The following is a 20,462-nucleotide window of genomic DNA, read 5'->3' as shown; positions in this document are numbered from 1 at the left end:
TTTTGCTTAGACTTTTATTTTGAAATTCTTGTTTAGTTCCTCGTTCCTGTTTCCTGTTAATTTTGTAGTCCTTTGTAGTTTCTTTTCATGATTGGTTTTCCCCTGATTGTTTTCCCCAGGTGTTCCTCGTTTCCTTGTTTGCCCATTTGTATTTAAGCACTTGTTTCCCCTAGTTTCTTTGTCAGTCTTCACATGTGTTGTCATGTTCTGTTTTGTTTTGTTTTGTTTTGTTTTGTTTTGTTTTGTTTTGTTTTGTTTTGTTTTGTTTTGTTTTGTTTTGTTTTGTTTTGTTTTGTTCTGTTCTGAGTACTTTGTTTATCTTTGGCTTTCATTAAAAGCTGCATTTGGATCCTCATTCCTCGCCTGCCTCCTCACAGAAAGACTGACCAAGGAATGGATCTAGCGGCTGTCAGAATTCTACTCCTTCAACAAGGGGACCTTCCAGTTGTGGATCATGTCTGTGAGTTTTTAGAGCTGGCAAATGAAGTGCACTATCCAGACCACTCTCTGGTGGCTTTCTTCTGGGCCGGTCTGAATAGTGGACCGAGAGAACTGATGCCTCCGGCTGATCCTCACTGGACGCTCGGCGAATATGTGGAGGAGGCTCTGGAACTTTGCGGTTCCCATTATACAGTGGATTATGGCGGGAAACCCAGGCCAAAACCTTAGTCTTCGGCTCCCTGTCTCAAAGCCTTCCACGGCTCCCTGTCTCGAAGCCTTCCACGGCCCCTGTCACGAAGTTGTATGATCTGCCACTGATGTCAGTGCGTAGGTCCATGAAGACCCTACCTCAAAAATTGTCTGCGCCCATGCCTGCCACGGCCAATGAGCTAGAAGCTTCGTCCGTCTCAGAGCTTGCATTGCCAGCCTCGTCCGTCCCAGAGCCAGCGTTGTCAACTTCGGCCATCCGGAGGAAGAGAAGAGAAGTTTCTGTTCCCAAGTCTCTTCCCGTGTACACTACCACGGAGGTCGTTCCCGAGTCTCCGCCCATGACTACAGGTCGTAGCCGAGTCTCCGCTCATGCCCACGACCACAGAGGTCGTTTCCCAGTTTCTGCCCATGCTCTCGACCACGGAGATCGTTCCCAAGTCTCATCCCATGCTCATGACCACGGAGGTCATTTCCCCATTCATCCAGGACTCTTTGTCTCGAGCCTGCCACGGCTCTGCCCCCAGAGCCTGCCATGGCTCCGCCCGCTCCCCCAGAGACTATTCCTCCTGCGGCTCCGCCCGCTCCCCCAGAGACTATTCCTCCTGCTCTGGTTTCCCTGGCTGCCCGCCTGATCTGCTCTGGTCTCCCTGGTCTACTCGGTCCTCTGAGCCAGCAGCGTCACCCTGGCTCTCCAAGCCTCCCTGACTTTGCCTTGTTCCTCTGCTCCCCTTGTGCCCCTCTGAACTACCTGTTTTCCCCCCCACACCCCATGGACAATTTGAGCGTCTGGATTCCGCTCCTTAAAAGGGGGGCTCTGTGACGTATTCCCTGTGTTTTTGCTTGGACTTATTTTGAAATTCTTGTTTAGTTCCCCGTTCCTGTTTCCTGTTAATTTTGTAGTTTCTTTTCATGATTGGGTTTTCCCCTGATTGTTTTCCCCAGGTGTTCCTTGTTTGCCCATTTGTATTTAAGCCCTGGTTTCTTTGTTAGTCTTCATGTGTTGTCACGTTCTGTGCCTGGTTTCCGGTGTTTTATTCTTAGTACTTTGGTTTATGTTTGGTTTCCATATAAAATCTGCATTTTAGTTCATTCCTCGCCTGCCCCCTCATACTCCTATTGTGCAAGAACTCTAGCAGTGCTGACTTCATTCTAGAAATGTAGTGGAGCTGACTCAACTTCTACAAATACAGGAACTCTAAAACTTTAGCGGAGCTGAGTCATTGTTCTATAACTCTAGCAAAGCTGAGTGGAATTATTCTGGAACTCTAGCAGAGCTGACACGTATTGTTGTAGAACTCTAGAAACTAGCTGGGCTCACACGTATTCTAGAATTCTAACAGAGCTGACACGTATAGTTCTAGAACGCAAGCAGAGCTGGCTTGTATTGTTCTGGAACTCTAAGCTCTAGAAACTCGAAGTGCTGACTCATTCGAGAACTCTAGCGGAGCTGACTGGTATTGTCCTATACCTCTAGGAAAAACTGAGTGGGATTATTCTAAAACTCTAGAAACTAGAACCCTGGCAGAGCTGACTAATTGTTCTAGAACTCTAGCAGAGCTGACTTTTTGTTGTAGAACTCAAAACTCTGCAAAAAATGTAATTTAGAGTTTGTTTTTATTTTTACTGAAGAAAGAAAAAAAACAAATCTAAATATTACGATATATTTTCTTGACAAGCAAAATGGCATAAGATATTAAGTGCTGTTTTTAGAGAAATCTGACCACATTTTTTTTAAACTTTATGCTAAAAACAAAAATAAATCTGCCAATGGGGTAAGAACTTTTTTTCCCCTTTGAATTAAGTTTATTTTTCTTACCCCATTGGCAAACAGTTTTTTTTTTTTTTTTTTTAGATTTCTCTGAAAACAAGACAACCTATCTTATGCCATTTTGCTTGTCAAGTAAATTTATCTTGTTTTAAGAATGTTTAGATATTTTTACTAGAAAACACAAATGCTAATTAAGAAAATTATTTTTTGCAATGTGGAACTCCCACAGAGCTGACTCGTGTATATAATATATAAAAATATATATATATATTTCCAGAACTCAAACTCTACTGGAGCTGACTTGTGTTGTTCTAGAACTCTAGAGACTCAAATTCTGGTGGAGCTAACTCATTATTCTAGAACCTTAGCTGATCTCAATGTTCTAGAGCTCCAGAAACTCTAGTACTCAAGTGGAGCTGACTAGTATTGTTGTAACTGTGGAACTCAAGCCAAATGGAGTTGTTGTGGCAGTTTACCTGCACGTCCCCTGGTATAAGGAACTCCCCTCCCGCAAGAATAACAGATCTGATTACAGTTTAGCCGCAGGAGCAAAAAATACATAAAAACGCTTCTAATGGGACTGTCTCTCTGTGAAACAGGAGTGCGCCATCAGGGCTCTTCTATTAAGAGGGCAGTGTCCAACCTTGTTCGGCTGACACTGACAAATGGGGCCCATTAAAAACCTCTATGGAACAAATTGGCAGACTGTGGTTGGTTTCCCGATTAGGCTCAGTATTCAGAGGATTCCGATAAACAGCTGTGATAGAGAATATTTAGCCAAGGAAATCTCATCAGTAAGGACAGACTCTAAATAAAGACAGCTGTTTTAAAGAAATTAATTTTTGATCCAAACGTTTCAGTCTTGGTACCAGATGATCTGATCCCTGTGTTCCCAGTGTGATACCACCTTACAGTAGTAATAACCTTAGCAATAATAAAGGTATATGAGAGCTTCCCTGTCATTGATAGCACAGTACTTTTTTTTTATGGCCGCTTGGTTTGTGCATTGTACAAACTATTATCTTAAACTGCTAACCTACCATTTCCATTTTACTAAAACTGTCACGGTTCTGGTAAGCCCGCAGGTTTGTTTTGTTTTTTGTAATTTTCTCTCCCTCGTGTTTTGCAGGTGCGCTCGACTGGCATGATCGGCGTTTCCATGGGAATGTTCACTGTTCTTAGGGTGGCGCCAATCATGCCACTGATTGCTTGTCAAGCAACACATGTTCCAGCCTGATTGCACTCCCTACATATGCCCTCATGTTTTTCTGTTACTTTGCCAGATTATTATGCTAAATTGAGTACTAACCTTGCTCTCCTTGCCTAGCTGGTCCTGTCTTGTCACTCTGTTGGTTTGCCTGGGTTGTGGTTTGCCTTCCAGTCTTTGCTGAGCTCAGCCTGTAAATCCACAAAGATTTCCACTATGCCCGCGTGCTGGGGATCTACACTTATGCTGTTGTTCGCATTGTCCGCTGGACATCTCTCTCATCGTCAAGCTTCTACAGAGGATTCTGCCAAGCTCCTCCTGACTTACACGACACACACACTCCACTGATGAACACACTACTCTCTATTCTGTGCGGTGGCACATTGCTGACTTTATTAAAAAATATTTTTGGAACTGTTACCTCTGCTCATGGGTCATTCTGTCCAGCACCTACATGTAACAAAAACATGCACCAAGGTTTATCAAGCAGGACAGGGTATATCACTCAATCATTAAAACAATTCTTTATGAAACACTTTGATAGTGATTTATTCTGTGTTTTATAGGCAACTGTTTATGGAGACTGCTGCACCATTATACATGCCCCTAAATGGCATGTAAAACCAAAACAAACAGTATTTTTTTGTGTAAGTTGATAATTCCTTGTGAGAATAAGGTGCAATGAGAACTAGACTGTATGCTGCAAGTCAAAAGTCTGCTTATGCAAGACTACTACAACACAGTTTGGTTGCATGGGAGAGTTCAATTTATGTTGTCAGGAGTAAATGACTGCACCACAGCAGAACATATGAGTGGTAGTCCACATAGTGTTTCCTGGTGAAAGAGAGAACAGGTTAAACTGTTAAAAATGCTACACTTCTCTGCCATGATGGCACACTGACCAGATTACACTCACTTGTAAGATGATTACTGCTATTTCAGGAAGCATTAGTGACCCAAACCTATAATGGTGTTTTATGAAAATCAATTAAAAAAAAAAGGGGGGGGGGGGGGGTAAGCTTGAAAGATCTGCACGATTGTTTAAATTTGTTAATAGTTTCAAAGATGAGCTAATAATACAGTTGGCTTCTGATGTGTTTGGTAATTCTGTTATCAGCTGTTAATACGTTTAAGGGGGCAGCAAAGTACATGAAGACCTGTCAGGATTATGTCACCTTTTCCAGTTAATAGAAAGCATTCTGCCATGAAAGTCAGAGGGAAAAAAGACATTACAGATATTACTGGTAATGGACAGGGGACAAAGGGTAATCTGCTTTCACAAATATTACACTATTAAAGGTTAAATCTCTGACCCTGAATCATAATTCCACCTCTTAAGCAATTATACACGCAACTACGATTTAGCAGATTATGAATATTGCATCTAAAAACATTGTTTGTTAATTATGCATTTTTCCAGCATGACCATTTCTCATCCAACTCACTAAAGGCTTTTTGGAGTATTAAAACCTAGAACTAAATTACAAGCATAGGGCCTAATTCAAAGATCAGGTTGCACGAATGGACCTTGCTCTGCCTAGAGCGATGTCTTGATTTAATTTAATATAAATGCAGGGAAATGCAGGTTAGCTGATTCCAAGAGCAAGCAACAAAATATAAGAAAGCTTATTCATAATTACAACAATTCAGAAATTCTAACCAAGCCTGTTCAACATGAAACACCCCAATGCAAGATGAATTTTGCCACTACCTTCATTTCTATAAAACACATTTTTTTAAGCTTTTAATCAGGGTTCTGGTAATTTCAAAGCTTGCTTTCAATAACAAATGGCATCAATGCGCAGTTTCGAGAAAAGTAATGGAATATTCACGTAAAGCAAATCTACAGCATTAAAAGTGTTTAAAGCAATCAGATGATAATTCATAGTGTCATACTTCTAAAAGACTGAAGCAAAGTCATGCAGCTACAAGGTCAAACCTAGTTAGAAAAGATGGTCAGTTGATGTGACTGTTTGTAACCTCAGTACTGCTAATTTATGGACTTCCTTGCTAATTGTTTGAATGAATCCTGACTTTAGACCAAAATAAAGATCCATATTCTTTCACAAACTTAAACAGAATCTGACAGCACATTAAAGAATTGATGGGATTCTCGAATCACTGCAATTAGCCTACATCCTATTCCTTGCATTTACAATGGGACGCTGTTATATTTTATAATCAGTCATACATTCTACACCCTATATTTCCAACTAAGGGAATGTTTAAATTGCATGCTCAGAAGAACTACAGAATCTCAAGAATTCTCTAAAGCTAACTGTTGCATAATAATACCACATGGGTGCATATATCCTTAAGCTTTATTTGACCTTGAGTATAAATAAAATAGTGAGAGATTTCTGGATATCCATTAAGCCGGTCTGATTTTCTTATAAAAGACAAAGGCTTGTTTGGATGAGCTTATGAGGAACACATCTAAAATACCAAAGGCACAGGAATGCATCTCTTGCCACATCAGCAAGGTTAAAAATAAAGCAGCAGAATGTGCCCACTTGCTTAAGAATGAACTATGGAATTAGCAACTGTCACATCAGCAGACCAAACACATGCAATCTAAATGAAACAAATGCTAAAAATTAAAACATTAACCCTTAAACATTAAATATCCTGCAATAAATTTGAGAAACATTTGTATGCTGCTCAACAAATCATTTTGAGCTTCATTTTGCATCTCTTGTGCTTTCTTTGACCTATTTTCCTACAGATAGAAAATACAAAGCATATTTCATACAAAATTTTCTTTTTGAATACAGTTCAAACAGAAACCTAATGTTCCTACAAGCTTACCTATGAGAGCTTGGAACAGGCTGCTTTTGAAGATGCCCATGACTCTTAAGATGGCAGTTCTGAGCTGTTGTTCCTCTGGTTTCTTCAGCATGGAGCAGTAGTCCTCTAGGAGGCTTATTGCCCTGGCTGTGTCTGCAAGTCACAACAGAAAGAATAAAGTTATTCTCTTGGCATACATTTTTAAATTTAACATGTAACAATTTGGAACTATATGAAATATTTATTAGGCTGCTGTCTCACACTGTGTTATAAGCAGGATGGAGTCACACCATATTGTTTATATTAAAAGGAAAAAAAAAAAAAGATCTAGCTATTTGGCAGATAAATAATTTGATGCAATACTTAATGACTTGAGATTGCCTGAAATGTATAAAGTTTTACTTTCAAAGAGGCATCCCTTGAATCGAAATAAACTAGTTAACTAAATATACTTCGACACTATATAAATACTTTAATTGCATCCAACAATATTCACTTTCATTGTATGGAAAAAAAGATGCAATGTAAGTGAATGGTGACTGAGACTAAAATACTGCCTAACCTTTTCTCATTCCACAGAAGAAAGTACTGAAAGTCATACGGGTTTGGCACAACATGGTGGTAGTAATGAATGACAGCATTTTTATTTTTGAGTGAACTACCTATCTATCCTTTTAACTACACTACATCAACATAACTTCAAAACAAAATATCAACTCAATATTTACAAACTGCTGGAAAATTTTGGCTGGAAAGCATTTGCTAAGAATATAAATGCAAATATCCATGTTGAATAAATCCTGGGGGTCTCCTGAGTCATAGATGGTCTTGCAGAGTCACTTCACACTTTCATAACATAACATTACACACAGACTCTGATGTGCCCTTTACTACTGCAACAGATCATTAGCATGAGTGAGCATGACTCAGTCACTTAGTACCACAGAAAACAGACACTAAGGACCGGACAGGGGTTAATTCCTGTCATTGATAGAGTCCTTTAAGGAACGGGATTTACACTGCAGCAAAAACTGGAAGACAAATGTTGCCACTTTAACACACTCAAAAATGCATTATAACTATCAATATGCATGAGAAGGATTATTGAGCATGCAGAAATTAGAGTGTGCACCACAAAATCAAACCAATAAGTCTATAGAACAGAAAATTGTGGATAAAGCATTCAAAGAAATATCTAAGTAAGCCATTAGAATAATTAAAGTGTTTAAGTATAGATCACAGAATCAGACCTGTAGCAAGACAAGGTCAAACGTAAGGATTTAAAGGAATAGTTCACTCAAAATGAAAATTCTCTCATCATTAACTCACCTTCATGCCATCCCAGATGTGTATGACTTTCTTTCTAACACTAAGATTTTTAGAAGAATATCTCAGCTCTGTAGATTGGTGACCAGAACTCCAAAAGCTCCAAAAAGGAAATAAATTATATTAAGGCAGCATAAAAGTAATCCATAAGACACCAGAGGTTTAATCAATGTCTTCTGAAGTAATCCAGTTGTTTTTGGGTGAGAACAGACCAAAGTATAATTCCTTTTTCACTGTACATCTTGACAGCAGTCTCCTTGGCGATCATGATTTCAAGCTCGTTTACACTTCCTATAGCGCCATCTAGTGATTTACGCATGCGTCAAGCACTAAGAAGTGTAATCGAACTTGAAATCATGATCGTGCCTAGAGACTGCAATGACAAGATGTACAGTGAAATAGGAGTTATATTTTCGTCTGTTTCTCACTATAAGGCGATCATATTGCTTCAGAAGACATTGATTAAACCACTGGAGTCTGATGGAGTCATTGTACGGACCTAAAGAGCATAACGTTTTTTCTAAAAATCTTTGTGTTCTGCAGAAGAAAGAAAGTCATTCATATCTGGGATTGCATGAGGGTGAGTAAATTATGAGAGAATTTTCATTTTTGGGTGAACTATCCCTTTGTGACGAGGAGGAGGGCACGAGGAGGGCTGAATTGGGCTAATCAGCCGGGAGGGGGATAAAGACGAGCCGGAGGCACCAGTTCGAGAGAGAGAGAGAGAGAGAGAGAGAGAGAGAGAGAGAGAGAGAGAGATGCACACGGCTGCGCTGCATGTGTGTCTGTTCGTTCATGTTTTATGTTGTTTTAAGTTCATTTATATCATTACATTTTACATTGACTGTTCAGCTGGTTCCTGCCTCCTCCTTGCCCGTCCTTATACTGTTACAGTGGTGCCAAACCCGGGAGGGAGGAGGGATGCGCTGTTGCGGAGTCCTCACCACTGCCGTCCGCCAAAGGAGCAGCCGTGGCCATCTGCCTGGGGACGGAGGGGTCGCAACGCCCCCCCCTCCAGTAAGGAAGAGGAATGCATCATGCCGGGAAAAGGATGGAGGAGTGTGCGCAGCCGCGAGCGTCTCTCTCTCTCTTTCGAACTGGCGCCTCCAGCTCCCCTTTATCTCACTCTCCCTCTGATCAGCTGATTCAGCGCCGGCCGTGCATCATCACAGCCCAGCAATGCTCTCCTCCTCGTCACACCTTTTAAAGACTTTTGGTCTGTTTCTCACTAAAAGCGATCATACAGCTTCAGAAGAAATGGATTAAATCACTCAAGTCATATGGTTTACTTTTATGTAGCCTTTATGTCCTTTTTATGGATCTTGAAAGTTTTGGACCCCATTGACTTACACTGTATGGACAAAAAGACCTAACACATTCTTCAAAATATCTTTGTTTGTCTTCCGCTGAAGAAAGGAAGTCATACGAGTTTGGGACAGCATGAGGGTGAGTAAATGATGAGTGAATATTCAATATCCCTAAGATACTGAAAACTAGACAGCATAACAACCTGAAATAGAAATACAAACCAGCATCTGAGATCATCCAAGGTCAAAGGCGAGTTGGTCATACTTAAGTCTATTTTTGCAGACTACAAACTTACTGCAGAGTGTTATTACACTATTAGTCATATATAATTACACATTTTGATCTCCCTACTGCATATTTAAGGCACAGACTTTAAATTAAAAGTTAAAATTAAATAAAGGATAACAATTAAGGCTACAAAAAAGGCATATTCGGAATAGTTCTTCAATAATATGAAAATTTTTCAGACCAGAGGAAATTTCTCCAAAAAGTAAGATCTTTGTCCCCATGTGCACTTGCAAACTGTATTCTGGCTTTTTTTTTTTTTTTTTGGCAGTTTTGGAGCAGTGGCTTCTTCCTTGCTGAGCAGCCTTTCAGGTTATGTCGATACAGGACTCTTTTTACTGTGGATATAGATACTTGTCTACCTGTTTCCTCCAGCATCTTCACAAGGTCCTTTGCTGTTGTTCTGGGATTGATTTGCACTTTTCGCACAAAACTACGTTCATCTCTAGGAGACAGAATGTGTCTCCTTCCTGAGCGGTATGATGGCTGTGTGGTCCCATGGTGTTAATACTTGCATACAATTGTTTGTACAGATGAATGTGGTACCTTCAGGCATTTGGAAATTGCTCCCAAGGATGAACCAGACTTGTGGAGGTCCACATTTTTTTTTCTGAGGTCTTGGCTAATTTCTTTTGATTTTCCCATGATGTCAAGCAAAGAGGCACTGAGTTTGAAGGTAGGCCTTAAAAAACATTCACAGGTACACCTCCAATTCAGTACATCTCCTATCAGAAGCTAATTGCCTAATTGCCTAAAGGCTTGACATCATTATATGGAATTTTCCAAGCTGCTTAAAGGCACAGTTAACTTAGTAAATGTAAACTTCTGACCCACTGGACATAGTCAATTAAAAGTGAAACAATCTGTCTGTAAACAATTGTTGGACAAATTATTTGTGTCATGCACAAAGTAGATGTCCTAAACGATTTGCCAAAACTATATTTTGCTAATATGAAATGTGTGAAGTGGTTAAAAAATGAGTTTTAATGACTTCAACCTAAGTGTATGTAAACTTTGACTTCCACTGTATATATATATATATATATATATATATAAAACTCATTACCTTTGTTAAATATATTATATAATTCTCACCTCTTTTTCTTAAGTGCATAATTACTCCTGCATGTCCTTGTGGGATTGTCACACGTGAAAAGACCTGAACAAAACTTTCGCCCTCGTTCGCTGTGTCTGAGAGAAACTGTCAACAGTTAAAGCGATAGATTACAGCTCAGTTCATTGATGTAGATGTAAAAGCAAACAGAATGGCATCTCTCAGGTCATGTTTTGTAATTCTCAAGTGAAACGGAGAAACACACACGTTGAAACATCTTGCAGAAAACATAACGGCACGCGTTGAGTGCATAACTGTCGCCGATGGTCAGCGGTATGAGAAATAAATCCATAATCCAATAGTAAGAGTGGATAGTTATCAAGTGCACCTTGGTGTGGATGAGCCTATGAGAATGTCAGACTTGGTTTCCAATGTTTCAAAATGGTCAGGCTTGGTTTTATTTTCAGTATTGAGGTATGTAACAGTTATTGTTGCTGGAATATTCACACAAACACCGACTCCTTAAAGGCCTTTAGTGTTTTTATGAACTCTACAATATACTCCATCCGTAACACATCCTATTCATAAGAATAATTTAAATAGAAAAGCAAAAGCGGCCCTGACAGAGATATTATAAGAATGTATACACATTTATTCTCAACTAAATCTATTCACTAGTTTTGCCCCAAGTCTCCAATACATGGTTTGTCTTGGATCAAATTCAGTCAGTATGTTCTGATCAAGCATTATTGTAGGCTACATCCGATTCGACAGCCAATGTAACAACTAAAAATGGACATCTAGCAACTGCTTGATGAGTAAGCATCTCTAATTACTCATATGATTTTATGTAAGTTTGTTGGTGCATGCTTGTAAACAGTTCCTCAAGATGCACAACAACTTGTGTTGTATCAGTAGTGATCGAACACTGAAAATACTAATAGTAATCTCAAATTGTGAAAAAAATAGTCTACTCAACATAAGCTTAAATTTTTACTATTCTTACTAGATTTAATTAAGTTACTATTACTCTCTAAATCCCAAAGTTGTCATTAATAAAAACATTTAAGTGGTCCTAATTAAACAGAACTTGAAATATCACATTTTGGAATCATAACTCAAATTTATTCGTTCTTTAAACTTTGGCTTCGAGTACTTCAAACTCAAAATGATCAAGTACAAAACTGTGACTGTGTGGAATACCCATAAGCCTTTGCGCTTGAATAAATGATGTATGTTTTGTCAAAACAAGGGAACATATGAAGAAAAATAATCTTTTTTTTTTTTATTAATTAAAAAAGCATATAGATATAATTCTTATGACTATTGTTGTTGTTTTGTTGTAGCTGGCTGATAATTGAGATTTTTGTGAAGTCACCATGAGGGTGATTAGTGTTACCTCTGGTGAACTTGGAGCCTGTTAAGTTTAAGTCATTGTTTTTTTACTCAGTTGTATTTTACAAAAGTGCAGATTTATGTGCACTAAGAAGTACTTAGTAATGTGCCATATGGGTAACCTAGAGTCCAGTCATAATTCCCAGGTTATAACCCAATTTAAATAATTAAATCAAAACAACAATACTTTAATTACAGATTAGTTATGTATTTGTAACTGGTTAACATTACTTCAGTGTACTTGAGCCAAATAAGTAAGTTTACTTAGAAAAAGCATGTAAACTGATTGCCTTGAAAAATCTAAGGTCAGCTAATTAGATTTTACTGTGAATAAAGTTCGTGTGTTTTATGGTTTTTAATCTGAATAGCCTGTACAATATCTACACGTTAGATTTTTCTTGAATGAGATCATTATTTTACAATAGACCGAGTTTTTGTCGTTGCTGTTTAAGCAGAGCAATCCAGTTTCACGTCACTTAATAACTGAGCCTCGAGACCCAAGCAAAACTATCATTAAACAGACAATTCGGTATTTAAAATTAGGATCGTTTTGACTGACAAGGCAGGCGGTTATCCAAGATGTATTTTACCCACTAATGAAACAGCAGCCTGTCGGCGCGACACCTGTCGGAAAACACCTGCAATTTTCATCCAGCTTTCCGCTCCACAATTACCAAACTGACAAAATATATCCCAAATGTCTTCTTCCAGATATCCACATTTATAGTAAACAATAACACTACTTCCTTCCCCATCCCCTTTTTCCCGGAGCCTCACGGCATATTTTTGCCAAAGCTGGTTTTCATACTCTCTCTACGGTGGGTGCAGTATCACCAACAGCAGCAGCATCATCATCACCACCAGTTTCGCTTTAGCGACGAGAAGGTTGACCCACTGGGATTGACAAGGCACGTCCACCAATGGCGTGCGTACATTCTGGCGGTTGGCGCACGGACAGACCAATGGGAATCGTCGTATTGTTTCTGAATCTCGGGGTGAGAGTTGACTGGAACATGTGGTTAGACATGGCTGCGTCCTGTTGGCATAGAGAACCGTGACTGGCGAACAGGGGATGGAAGTTGTTTAGCGTTTAATTGTAAGGCTCATCCGTACGTATACATTGCATAAAACGTTTTGACTGTTTAATGGCAGTTTTAAATGAAAGTGAGGCAACCGGGTTTGTTATTAAGCTATAAGGCATCAACCGAGGTGAAAACAAACCATCTTTCATTATGTTTACATTTATTTAGATGAAGTACTATTTTGTCTGTCGTGCTGTATCAGTACATCGCCTCTACGGTTTCGCGTTTCAGACATGTACGTAACAATGTTGTCACTTCAATGCAGACCAGTTGTTCACATTTAAATCTCACTTAGATCAATATGTCGCACGGGATGTCTGTGGACGCCCCAGACCAAGGCCAAAAAGTGTCGAGGGCCCCGGTTATAGAAATGTTGACAAGGAAGTTTGAAAAGCTACCTGATATTGACGGGTAAAGTAAATATATAACCTGTTACAACTCACTTTTCCCACCCTCTGCAGAGTTAACGTTTTCTGTTTGTAATCCCGACAGAAAGCTATTTTCATATGGCCCCATATATTTGGTTGGCAACGCTGGGTTTACTGGTCTGGTTGCCAATAGCTTGTACCGACGTGCACTCACTGTCACCCAAGGGTGATTTACTTCCAGTCTTCCCATGGCTCTTCTTCAGTTTCTTACAACTGCAGCATTGTACACTGCGACTGTCACAAATCCACAATGTCAGGTATGGTTGCAAGATTTTATGAAGAGTAACATTAGTTAATCATATTTAAGTATTAAGGGTCTTTATTTTAATTTTAGGTGACCTTAAGTGCCAACATGTACCCTTCTTAGAGGGGAATGGGTGGTGGTGGTGGCATATATCCTATTTTGTTGGCCTTACCTGTGAATGTTGGTCTTGCAGCCAGGTATGTCCTCAATGATCTTGATTATTATTTATTTATTTTCATTACAAATGTACACTCATCTTACATGGCTTTCATCCACTTGTCTTACAGGTACAACAGCGCACCAATACCAAAGAAAGGGAATGTTTTGCGAATCTGGATGAACCTGAGCAAACACATTGTACAGAAAATGTATGCAGTTCTACTGCTGCAGGCTTTATTTGGAACCTATTTGAGTTATAAATAATTTGACATCTACCTGAAAATGTTGAAAATACCCAATTCTGATGGTGAGGAAGTTCAAGATTAGAAGATTATTCTGTTATACATTGTAATAACTGTGTTAAGTGAAACATCCCTATCCACTGCTTACCCTGTTTTATAGTCACGTTCTTGCATTTAAGTTTTTTCCCCCAAGAATTGTTGGGAATGGTAAACAACATTTGTCATGATGATCAATAAATTATGCACTTGTCCACTTCACCTTTGTACTCATTGCCAAATTTACTCAGATTTACTAACATTAAAAGATAACTACCTGAATCAAATATTTAATGCTGTTCCCTGCAACAATGTAACATTCTTCTTAGGACATAACTTTTTAGAGTGTTTGAATCACCAAAAAATGTTTGTTCCTAAAAGAAATTGATGCTTCTGTTCACCAAGTATGCATTATAAAGATTGATCAAAGATACGCCAACAAACATTAGCAATGTTAAAAATTCTTTGTTTGGTACAGTCATTTATTTTATTTTTTTGACAATGATAGCAAAGCCCAATTTTCAGCAGTTAGTACTCCATTCTACTAGGAAAATAGTCACCTAATCCTTCAGAAATTATTTTAATGTGCTAATTTAGTATCTTTTTTGTTTTTGTTGAAAACATTTAGCTGCTTTATGAAGTGTAGAACTCACAATACAGTGTCCATTTTCAGTTGCTGAGGTTTTAGATTTCCTGAAAGTCACTTTACCCTTCCGAGTCACATTATGGTCTGAAAACTGGCCAAAAAAAAAAAAGAAACATTTCTCAAACTAGATTTAAACTAGCAGCGTCAATTAACAGTACATGCCAAACACCAGCTTCATGTACAACAGTAAGACTCTGGGATGCTGACCTTTTAGACAGTTTCAAAGAAAAAGCTATGTCTGACACTAGCAAATAAGGGTAGAATGGGCTACACTTAATTCAAAGATTGAATGGTAAATGTTTAGAAATTAGTAATACAGGCGGATGAGTCCAAGTTTGAGGTCGCAAGAACAGTTCGATCATAAGGTCTGAGAAACGTATCCTACAAACCAATTACATATTTGGGAAGTGCTACATATAGCATAGGATGAAACCGCACCTGTAGAATAGAATACACTGACTACTACAATGCCTGTCATTGGTGCACATGAAAGATTCTCGGATGAACCAAGTCTGAATACAGCATTTAATTAAATAGAAAGTCATTTGTAACAATTGTCTTTACTGCAATCCTTCAAAAATTGTAAAAGCATCATTGGTGTAGAAAATTATCATTTTCTTTCAATGACAAAAATACCACGGCAATTACAAACTTTTGAATGGTAGTGTAAAGAGCAGCAACATTATAGATGTTACCAAGATAAAACAAAACCTTAAATAGAGGTACAATATGCCCATGAGAGAGAGAGTGGATAAACAGTGGTGTTAAATGCCAATGCCCTTTTGTCAGTGTACAACTTACCAAATTATCGTATGGAGAACATTTACATTGATTAGATACTGTTAGCAACTGGGCTACAAGTGCACTTTTCCAATATTGCTACAGAAAGACTTTCTAAAGTGCATTTGTGCACACTCCAATCCCCAACAACAATTATCAACCAAGACAATTCTGAAATGTAAGGGTAGAAATAAGCAAATTACTTTGACATCTGACTTTTGTTTGGAGACTACTTTGAGTACTCCTGTGTCTTATCTGAGGGGGGAAAAGATTTAACAATAGATAAAAATAAAAAAACTGAAATTCCATTGTTGGCCTAAGGATTCAATAAGATAATTGTGGTATTCACATGGACTGCAATATGGAATCCCTGAAACAAAACAATGCATCAACAACAGTAGCTGGGTTTTCATCCAACAATTTTTTTGTGCATTTTGAAATTGTGCATAAGAAATCCTGAATGGAACCGCTTGATACATGAATAAACTCTCAAAATCAGCTTAAAAATGTAACGCGCTAGGAGAAGGTGGATTTTATAGATTTTCACATTAGTTAAAATGCACATTAAGGTGCAATTCGCAAAACAATGACGTGTTTTGACCATTTGTGCACGAGTGTGCAATAGCTTGATGTGACAGTCTCAATGAAAAGTCAGACCTTGGCACACATTTCTTCAAACACAGCCATCGGAAGTGTTTAACCCACAGCTGGTCGTTACAATGGGTCCTCACAATCCACCAGAACAGTTGGAGCAGGGGCACTCCAAGTATGCGGACTGACGGCGTGGGCGTCACAGCCATTTCAGCCCTCATTATATCAGATATTTCACTTTTTCTGTGCCGTCTCCTGGCAGCATTTAATAAATCAAGGTACAATTGCTTCAATCCTGCAAATAGAACTATCCCAGAGGCAAGTGGTCGTTCAACTGCTACATTATGACAAGGTGGGCTCCCTCAATGCGAGTGACGTAGTGGATGGATACATACAACGACTCATATTCTTTAGTTGAATTTTCAGAAATGTGCAACATTTTGATGGAAACCCAGCTAGATACACATTTCAGAACTGCTTGGGTTGATCTGCAACATCAGAGAAAAGTTACCAATAAAAGACCTTTAGCAGACAAAATAGCTGTTCATTTGTTTAGTGGCTATCATGTCATGTCACTAATGGAGCCCTTAAATGCATTGTTCATCCAAAAATGTTAATTCTGCCCTCATTTACTCACCTTCATATTGTTCCAAACCCACAAGACAGAATAGGACTCTCAATGGAATGGGACCTTTTTGAAAGGTGGCTGCCAGCTCCTAAAATACTGCCTAACATCTCCTTCCTTTTTGTTCCACGGAAGACAGTCAGTCATTCGGGTTTAGAACAACATAAAGATGAGTAAATGACAATAGTAATTTATGGCTGAACCATCTCTTAAAGAAATTCTGCCATATAGATTGTATTTAATGGGGAGAAACCATCACCACTCTTTATCCACTTTGAGGAGAGGTAAGATAAGGCTCTTGTAGAGAGCGAAGAAAGTGCTGTCTAAAAAGAGAAGGAAAGCACAGTTAATACCTTTGGGACACAATGTACATTACTCAAATGAGTGTTCAAACAATCAAAATTTATTACAATTTATTTCAAAACAGCTGTAGCCATGTGCCTCCACAGTCTTTGGATTTCCATTCCATTTTACATATAGATTACCACTTTTCAGAAATCATAACCATACCGAGAACATACCATTTCTCTCTTTATGTGGGCTACTGTAAAATAAAGCCCAAGTGCTTTCCATATCACGAAGAATCACAACGACACAGATGTTGTGTAAGCAACCCCAACACTCACTTAGAGGCTAAATTAGCCAGACAACATCTGATGTCTTGGGGTGTGATAGAGAGCCAGAAAAGCGGTAACTTACACTCATGTACTACCTTTTTAAATTTACCAGGGCCATGATGCAAGGTGCTGGTCCCGACTCTTCTGCTTTCCCCCACAGCAAAATCCACTTTAGCATAAAGAAAAATAAGGGTTCTACATGAAAAACATTCTTCAGAAAAAAAGCGATATTTCAGAAAGGGCTAATTCTTTCAACAAAATACAAGCTTGCATAACAAACTTGTTGAAACTGATGCTCCAAAGACTTGATAACAGGCGCATTAATTATTAACAGGTTACATAAAAAAAAAAAAATCTCAAGCCCTTTGTGAAACATCACTCATTTACATTTTTCTATTAAACTCCCCCCCCCCCCCCACTTACTACTTCCCTAGAAGTCTTTTTTAACTGAAATGACATACCATGATTCATTGTATAATCCAGTAAACAATCCAAAGTATGCAACTCAAAACTATTTGAAACAATGCTTACTTTGTTTTTCATATTCTTTTTAAACTTATACCAAAGAAACAAAAAACAAAAAATAATTTTCAGTTCATATTGTGCCTTGAACTGGCAAAAAGCACTGTCTTCTAGGGAGTTAACCATGTGCAGTCTTCAATATCTTGATCCTTACCATGGTTTTCGGCAGTCAATGATGTTCTGTGATGCACTCATCCAGCATGGCGGACCAAGCACCTAGAAGAAAACTGTCAACAAGTTTAGCAGTAACTTGTATTGAAAGCAGCTTCAACAGTCATGCCATTCAAGACCTGCACACATTTAAACAGTTAACTCTACATTTGACAACTACTGTCATCATGTCCCCTCAATAGTCATTAATCGTGCAAAGCTCAGTCTCGTGAAACGCTGAAAAGGTAAAATACTTGACCCTACATTTTGTGCGACAAGCTTGAACTCTCTGCACACTTGGTGCAGAATTCCACCGAGACGTGGTCTTTGTCCACATGCAGGCAGATGCCACCTGCAGTATCTTTGTCTTCCACCTTCACCCTCTTCCTCGGCATGGCATAATCATGGTCGTTCTTGTTGGACTCCTGGAAAAGCGAGTTAGAAAATTTCATGCCGTTCACACCGCTCAATCTAGACAACAGCTGTGCCAGCATGCTCTCATTAGCCAACACGGCTCTCAAGTACCTAGTTTCATTCTCCAGTTCTTCCACTCTCTCACTGAGGCTCCCATTTTCCTGTTTGAGAATCCGGTTCTCTGACGTCAACGAGCCAACTCTTTGCTCCAGGCCACTGACGTACTCTTTCTTCTTCAAACGATTCATCCTTGCCGCCATGGCATTCTTGTTGATGATTCGATCGGAGACACCTTGCAGTTTTGAACTGTGGACCACACCTCTGTGGCGGGATGAGGAAACATCTGCCACCAGATTCTGATCCATCTCGTCATTGGTCGATGTGTGGGTTTCAAAGTTGCTGAAAGAATCAAGCACATTGTTGTCCAGGTCCCAGTTGAAATCAGAGCCAAACAGCTCATCCAGGCCCCAATCATTGGTGTCACTTTCTGGAGAAGTGTGCGTGCTTGCATCACTCACATTACCGGTTTTTAAAGCAACATCACTCTCCTGGGAGGCACTTGTACATGTGACATTGGCATTGAGGCTGGTTCTTCCTCTTTTTCTGGTGATCATGGCCACCGCCGTGGTTCTGGTTAGTACCCGCCTTAAATCTGTATATCTTAAAAGAGTCTGTAAAACAAACAAAACTGATTATGAGCGAGCTGAAAACACAACTACACAAATACTAAACATTTCAATAGATTAAGCAACTCTGGCTGTAACAATCACAATTTGCTACATACTACGCATTAGACTAAGCCTTGTTTAAGAATATTGCTTAATTTTAACACATTGGTAGTTATCATGAAATACTTTTGGAAAGTTGACGTCACATGTCCTGCGGGATTACGTGTTATGCGCCATCTTAAACTCTTTTAAACAGCATTTAGCCGATTCTCTTAATCCTTTTATGACCTTTTGTTAATTAAAAGACTATATGGAAAGTGTGTACTTAAAAAAACGTTCGGACCATTCATAATGAACCAGAAGGCAATACAAAATTGTAAATGCTTATAAACTTTAAAGAAATGGTTAGCAGTTAGGGGACTTCAAGAATAGCATACTCTTTCCCTTATACATCTGTATACATTTTAATCTGAACTCTTTGTTAGTTAAAAAAAAAAAAAAAAAAGACACTTAAATGTTAGCATAAAGCTTAAATGCTGCAGAACAAAATTAAGTTGTTTAAAGTTTTAAAATTTTAAGTTGTAAAATTGAGTCAATTAAATTGAGGCAGACGCAGATTTAAGCAAACAATACTAAACTATTGAAGCGAAGCATCGATATATTGCCATTTTTAAGTCAAGGCTAGCAATACTAATTCCCAGTGGCGTTTATCTTATTGAGCGCTATCCATCACTACTTAATTTCAATTACAGCGATATATTTAAAATGTCAAATGTGTTTTGTTGAGCAGGCCGCAGTATCGCGCCTAATCCGCGTGACACGGCAGTTTTCTTCAACAACGAAAACTACAAATATTTTTTTGTTTCTAACCAAAGCAACGTACCTTAAAGTGCAGACTGCGTGCGTGAGACGGATAGTCTTGTAGGTGGTAAAGAATGACGTGGAAAATTCAGATAACGGGCAAAAAAAAAAAAAAAGGTTTGAGCTTGGAAGTAGGGCCTCCTTAAGAGCACCAGCGCGGGCCCAACGACGACACTGCGACGAACTAAAATGGCGCACATTGTGTTATCTCGAAACTTTACGTGGAGGAGGAGCAAATCTGGGTATGATCAAAGTCTTTCAAGGCAGGTCTGTCCACTCGGCAGCCATCTTTGGAACGCTACCGGGCAGGCTGGGAAGATATTTTCTATGTAAACAAGCGGCATAAGAATAAACCTCCTATCAATTGAACGGGGAAAGGTCTATATTTCCAACACGCTTGGTCAAGATTACGATAAAACAACAACAACAACAGTATTGTACATTTTGATTATTTAACTCAGACCACGCTAAAAAAAAATATTTTTTCACGCTGGTTTAGCTAATGCGCATGCGCGTTGTCGAGTTGATTGACAGGCGACTTCTGTATCTTAAAGTTGATTGGCTCTTTTACCTGTAAGGCGAGACTTCCTTTGTTACATCCGTTGACCGTACCAAA

General features: G+C 38.9%; 2 protein-coding genes across 6 annotated transcripts in view; both read right to left on the bottom strand.

Annotated features, from left to right (window-relative positions):
• Positions 1–12,536, bottom strand: part of LOC127433917 (disks large homolog 2-like) — a 303,885-nt gene extending 291,349 nt beyond the window's left edge. The window contains exons 1-3 of the mRNA XM_051686267.1: positions 12,376–12,536; positions 10,428–10,533; positions 6,435–6,566 (exon numbers count right to left, since the gene is read on the bottom strand). Coding sequence (XP_051542227.1) covers positions 6,435–6,566; positions 10,428–10,533; positions 12,376–12,432 — 295 coding nt within the window. The 5' untranslated portion in view covers positions 12,433–12,536. The remainder of the gene's footprint in view (positions 1–6,434; positions 6,567–10,427; positions 10,534–12,375) is intronic.
• A 1,428-nt stretch (positions 12,537–13,964) lies between these two features.
• LOC127433929 (CREB/ATF bZIP transcription factor-like) lies at positions 13,965–20,031 on the bottom strand. 5 transcript variants are annotated; one of them, XR_007895955.1, is made up of 6 exons: positions 19,869–20,031; positions 18,168–18,988; positions 17,908–17,980; positions 17,327–17,400; positions 16,627–16,937; positions 15,129–16,477 (listed from the first exon to the last, which is right to left on the bottom strand). XR_007895955.1 is itself a non-coding variant. In XM_051686306.1 (4 exons), the coding sequence occupies exons 2-3, from the start codon at positions 18,929–18,931 to the stop codon at positions 17,923–17,925; spliced, it is 822 nt and encodes a 273-aa protein (XP_051542266.1). In that variant the 5' UTR covers positions 18,932–18,988; positions 19,869–20,031; the 3' UTR covers positions 16,996–17,400; positions 17,908–17,922. The 5 variants fall into 5 exon arrangements, 1 of the variants encoding a protein (XP_051542266.1); XR_007895957.1 differs by having other exon boundaries at positions 16,874–16,937; XR_007895956.1 differs by lacking the exons at positions 15,129–16,477; positions 16,627–16,937 and adding an exon at positions 13,965–14,709.
• Between the last annotated feature and the right edge of the window lie 431 nt (positions 20,032–20,462).

This window comes from Myxocyprinus asiaticus, chromosome 43 (assembly GCF_019703515.2).
Source record: "Myxocyprinus asiaticus isolate MX2 ecotype Aquarium Trade chromosome 43, UBuf_Myxa_2, whole genome shotgun sequence".
Lineage (NCBI taxonomy): Eukaryota > Metazoa > Chordata > Actinopteri > Cypriniformes > Catostomidae > Myxocyprinus > Myxocyprinus asiaticus.
Note: the sequence above shows the minus strand (reverse complement) of the source record. Positions and strands in the feature narration are given on the sequence as shown.

Bases quoted from the DNA above. Each gene is read 5' to 3' on its own strand.
- LOC127433929 (XM_051686306.1), bottom strand. From the start codon at position 18,931: ATGATCACCAGAAAAAGAGGAAGAACCAGCCTCAATGCCAATGTCACA. The intron at 17,981-18,167 runs GTAGGGTCAAGT...ACTTGTTGACAG, and splicing joins TCAAGCTTGTCGCACAAAAT to TTTTCTTCTAGGTGCTTGGT.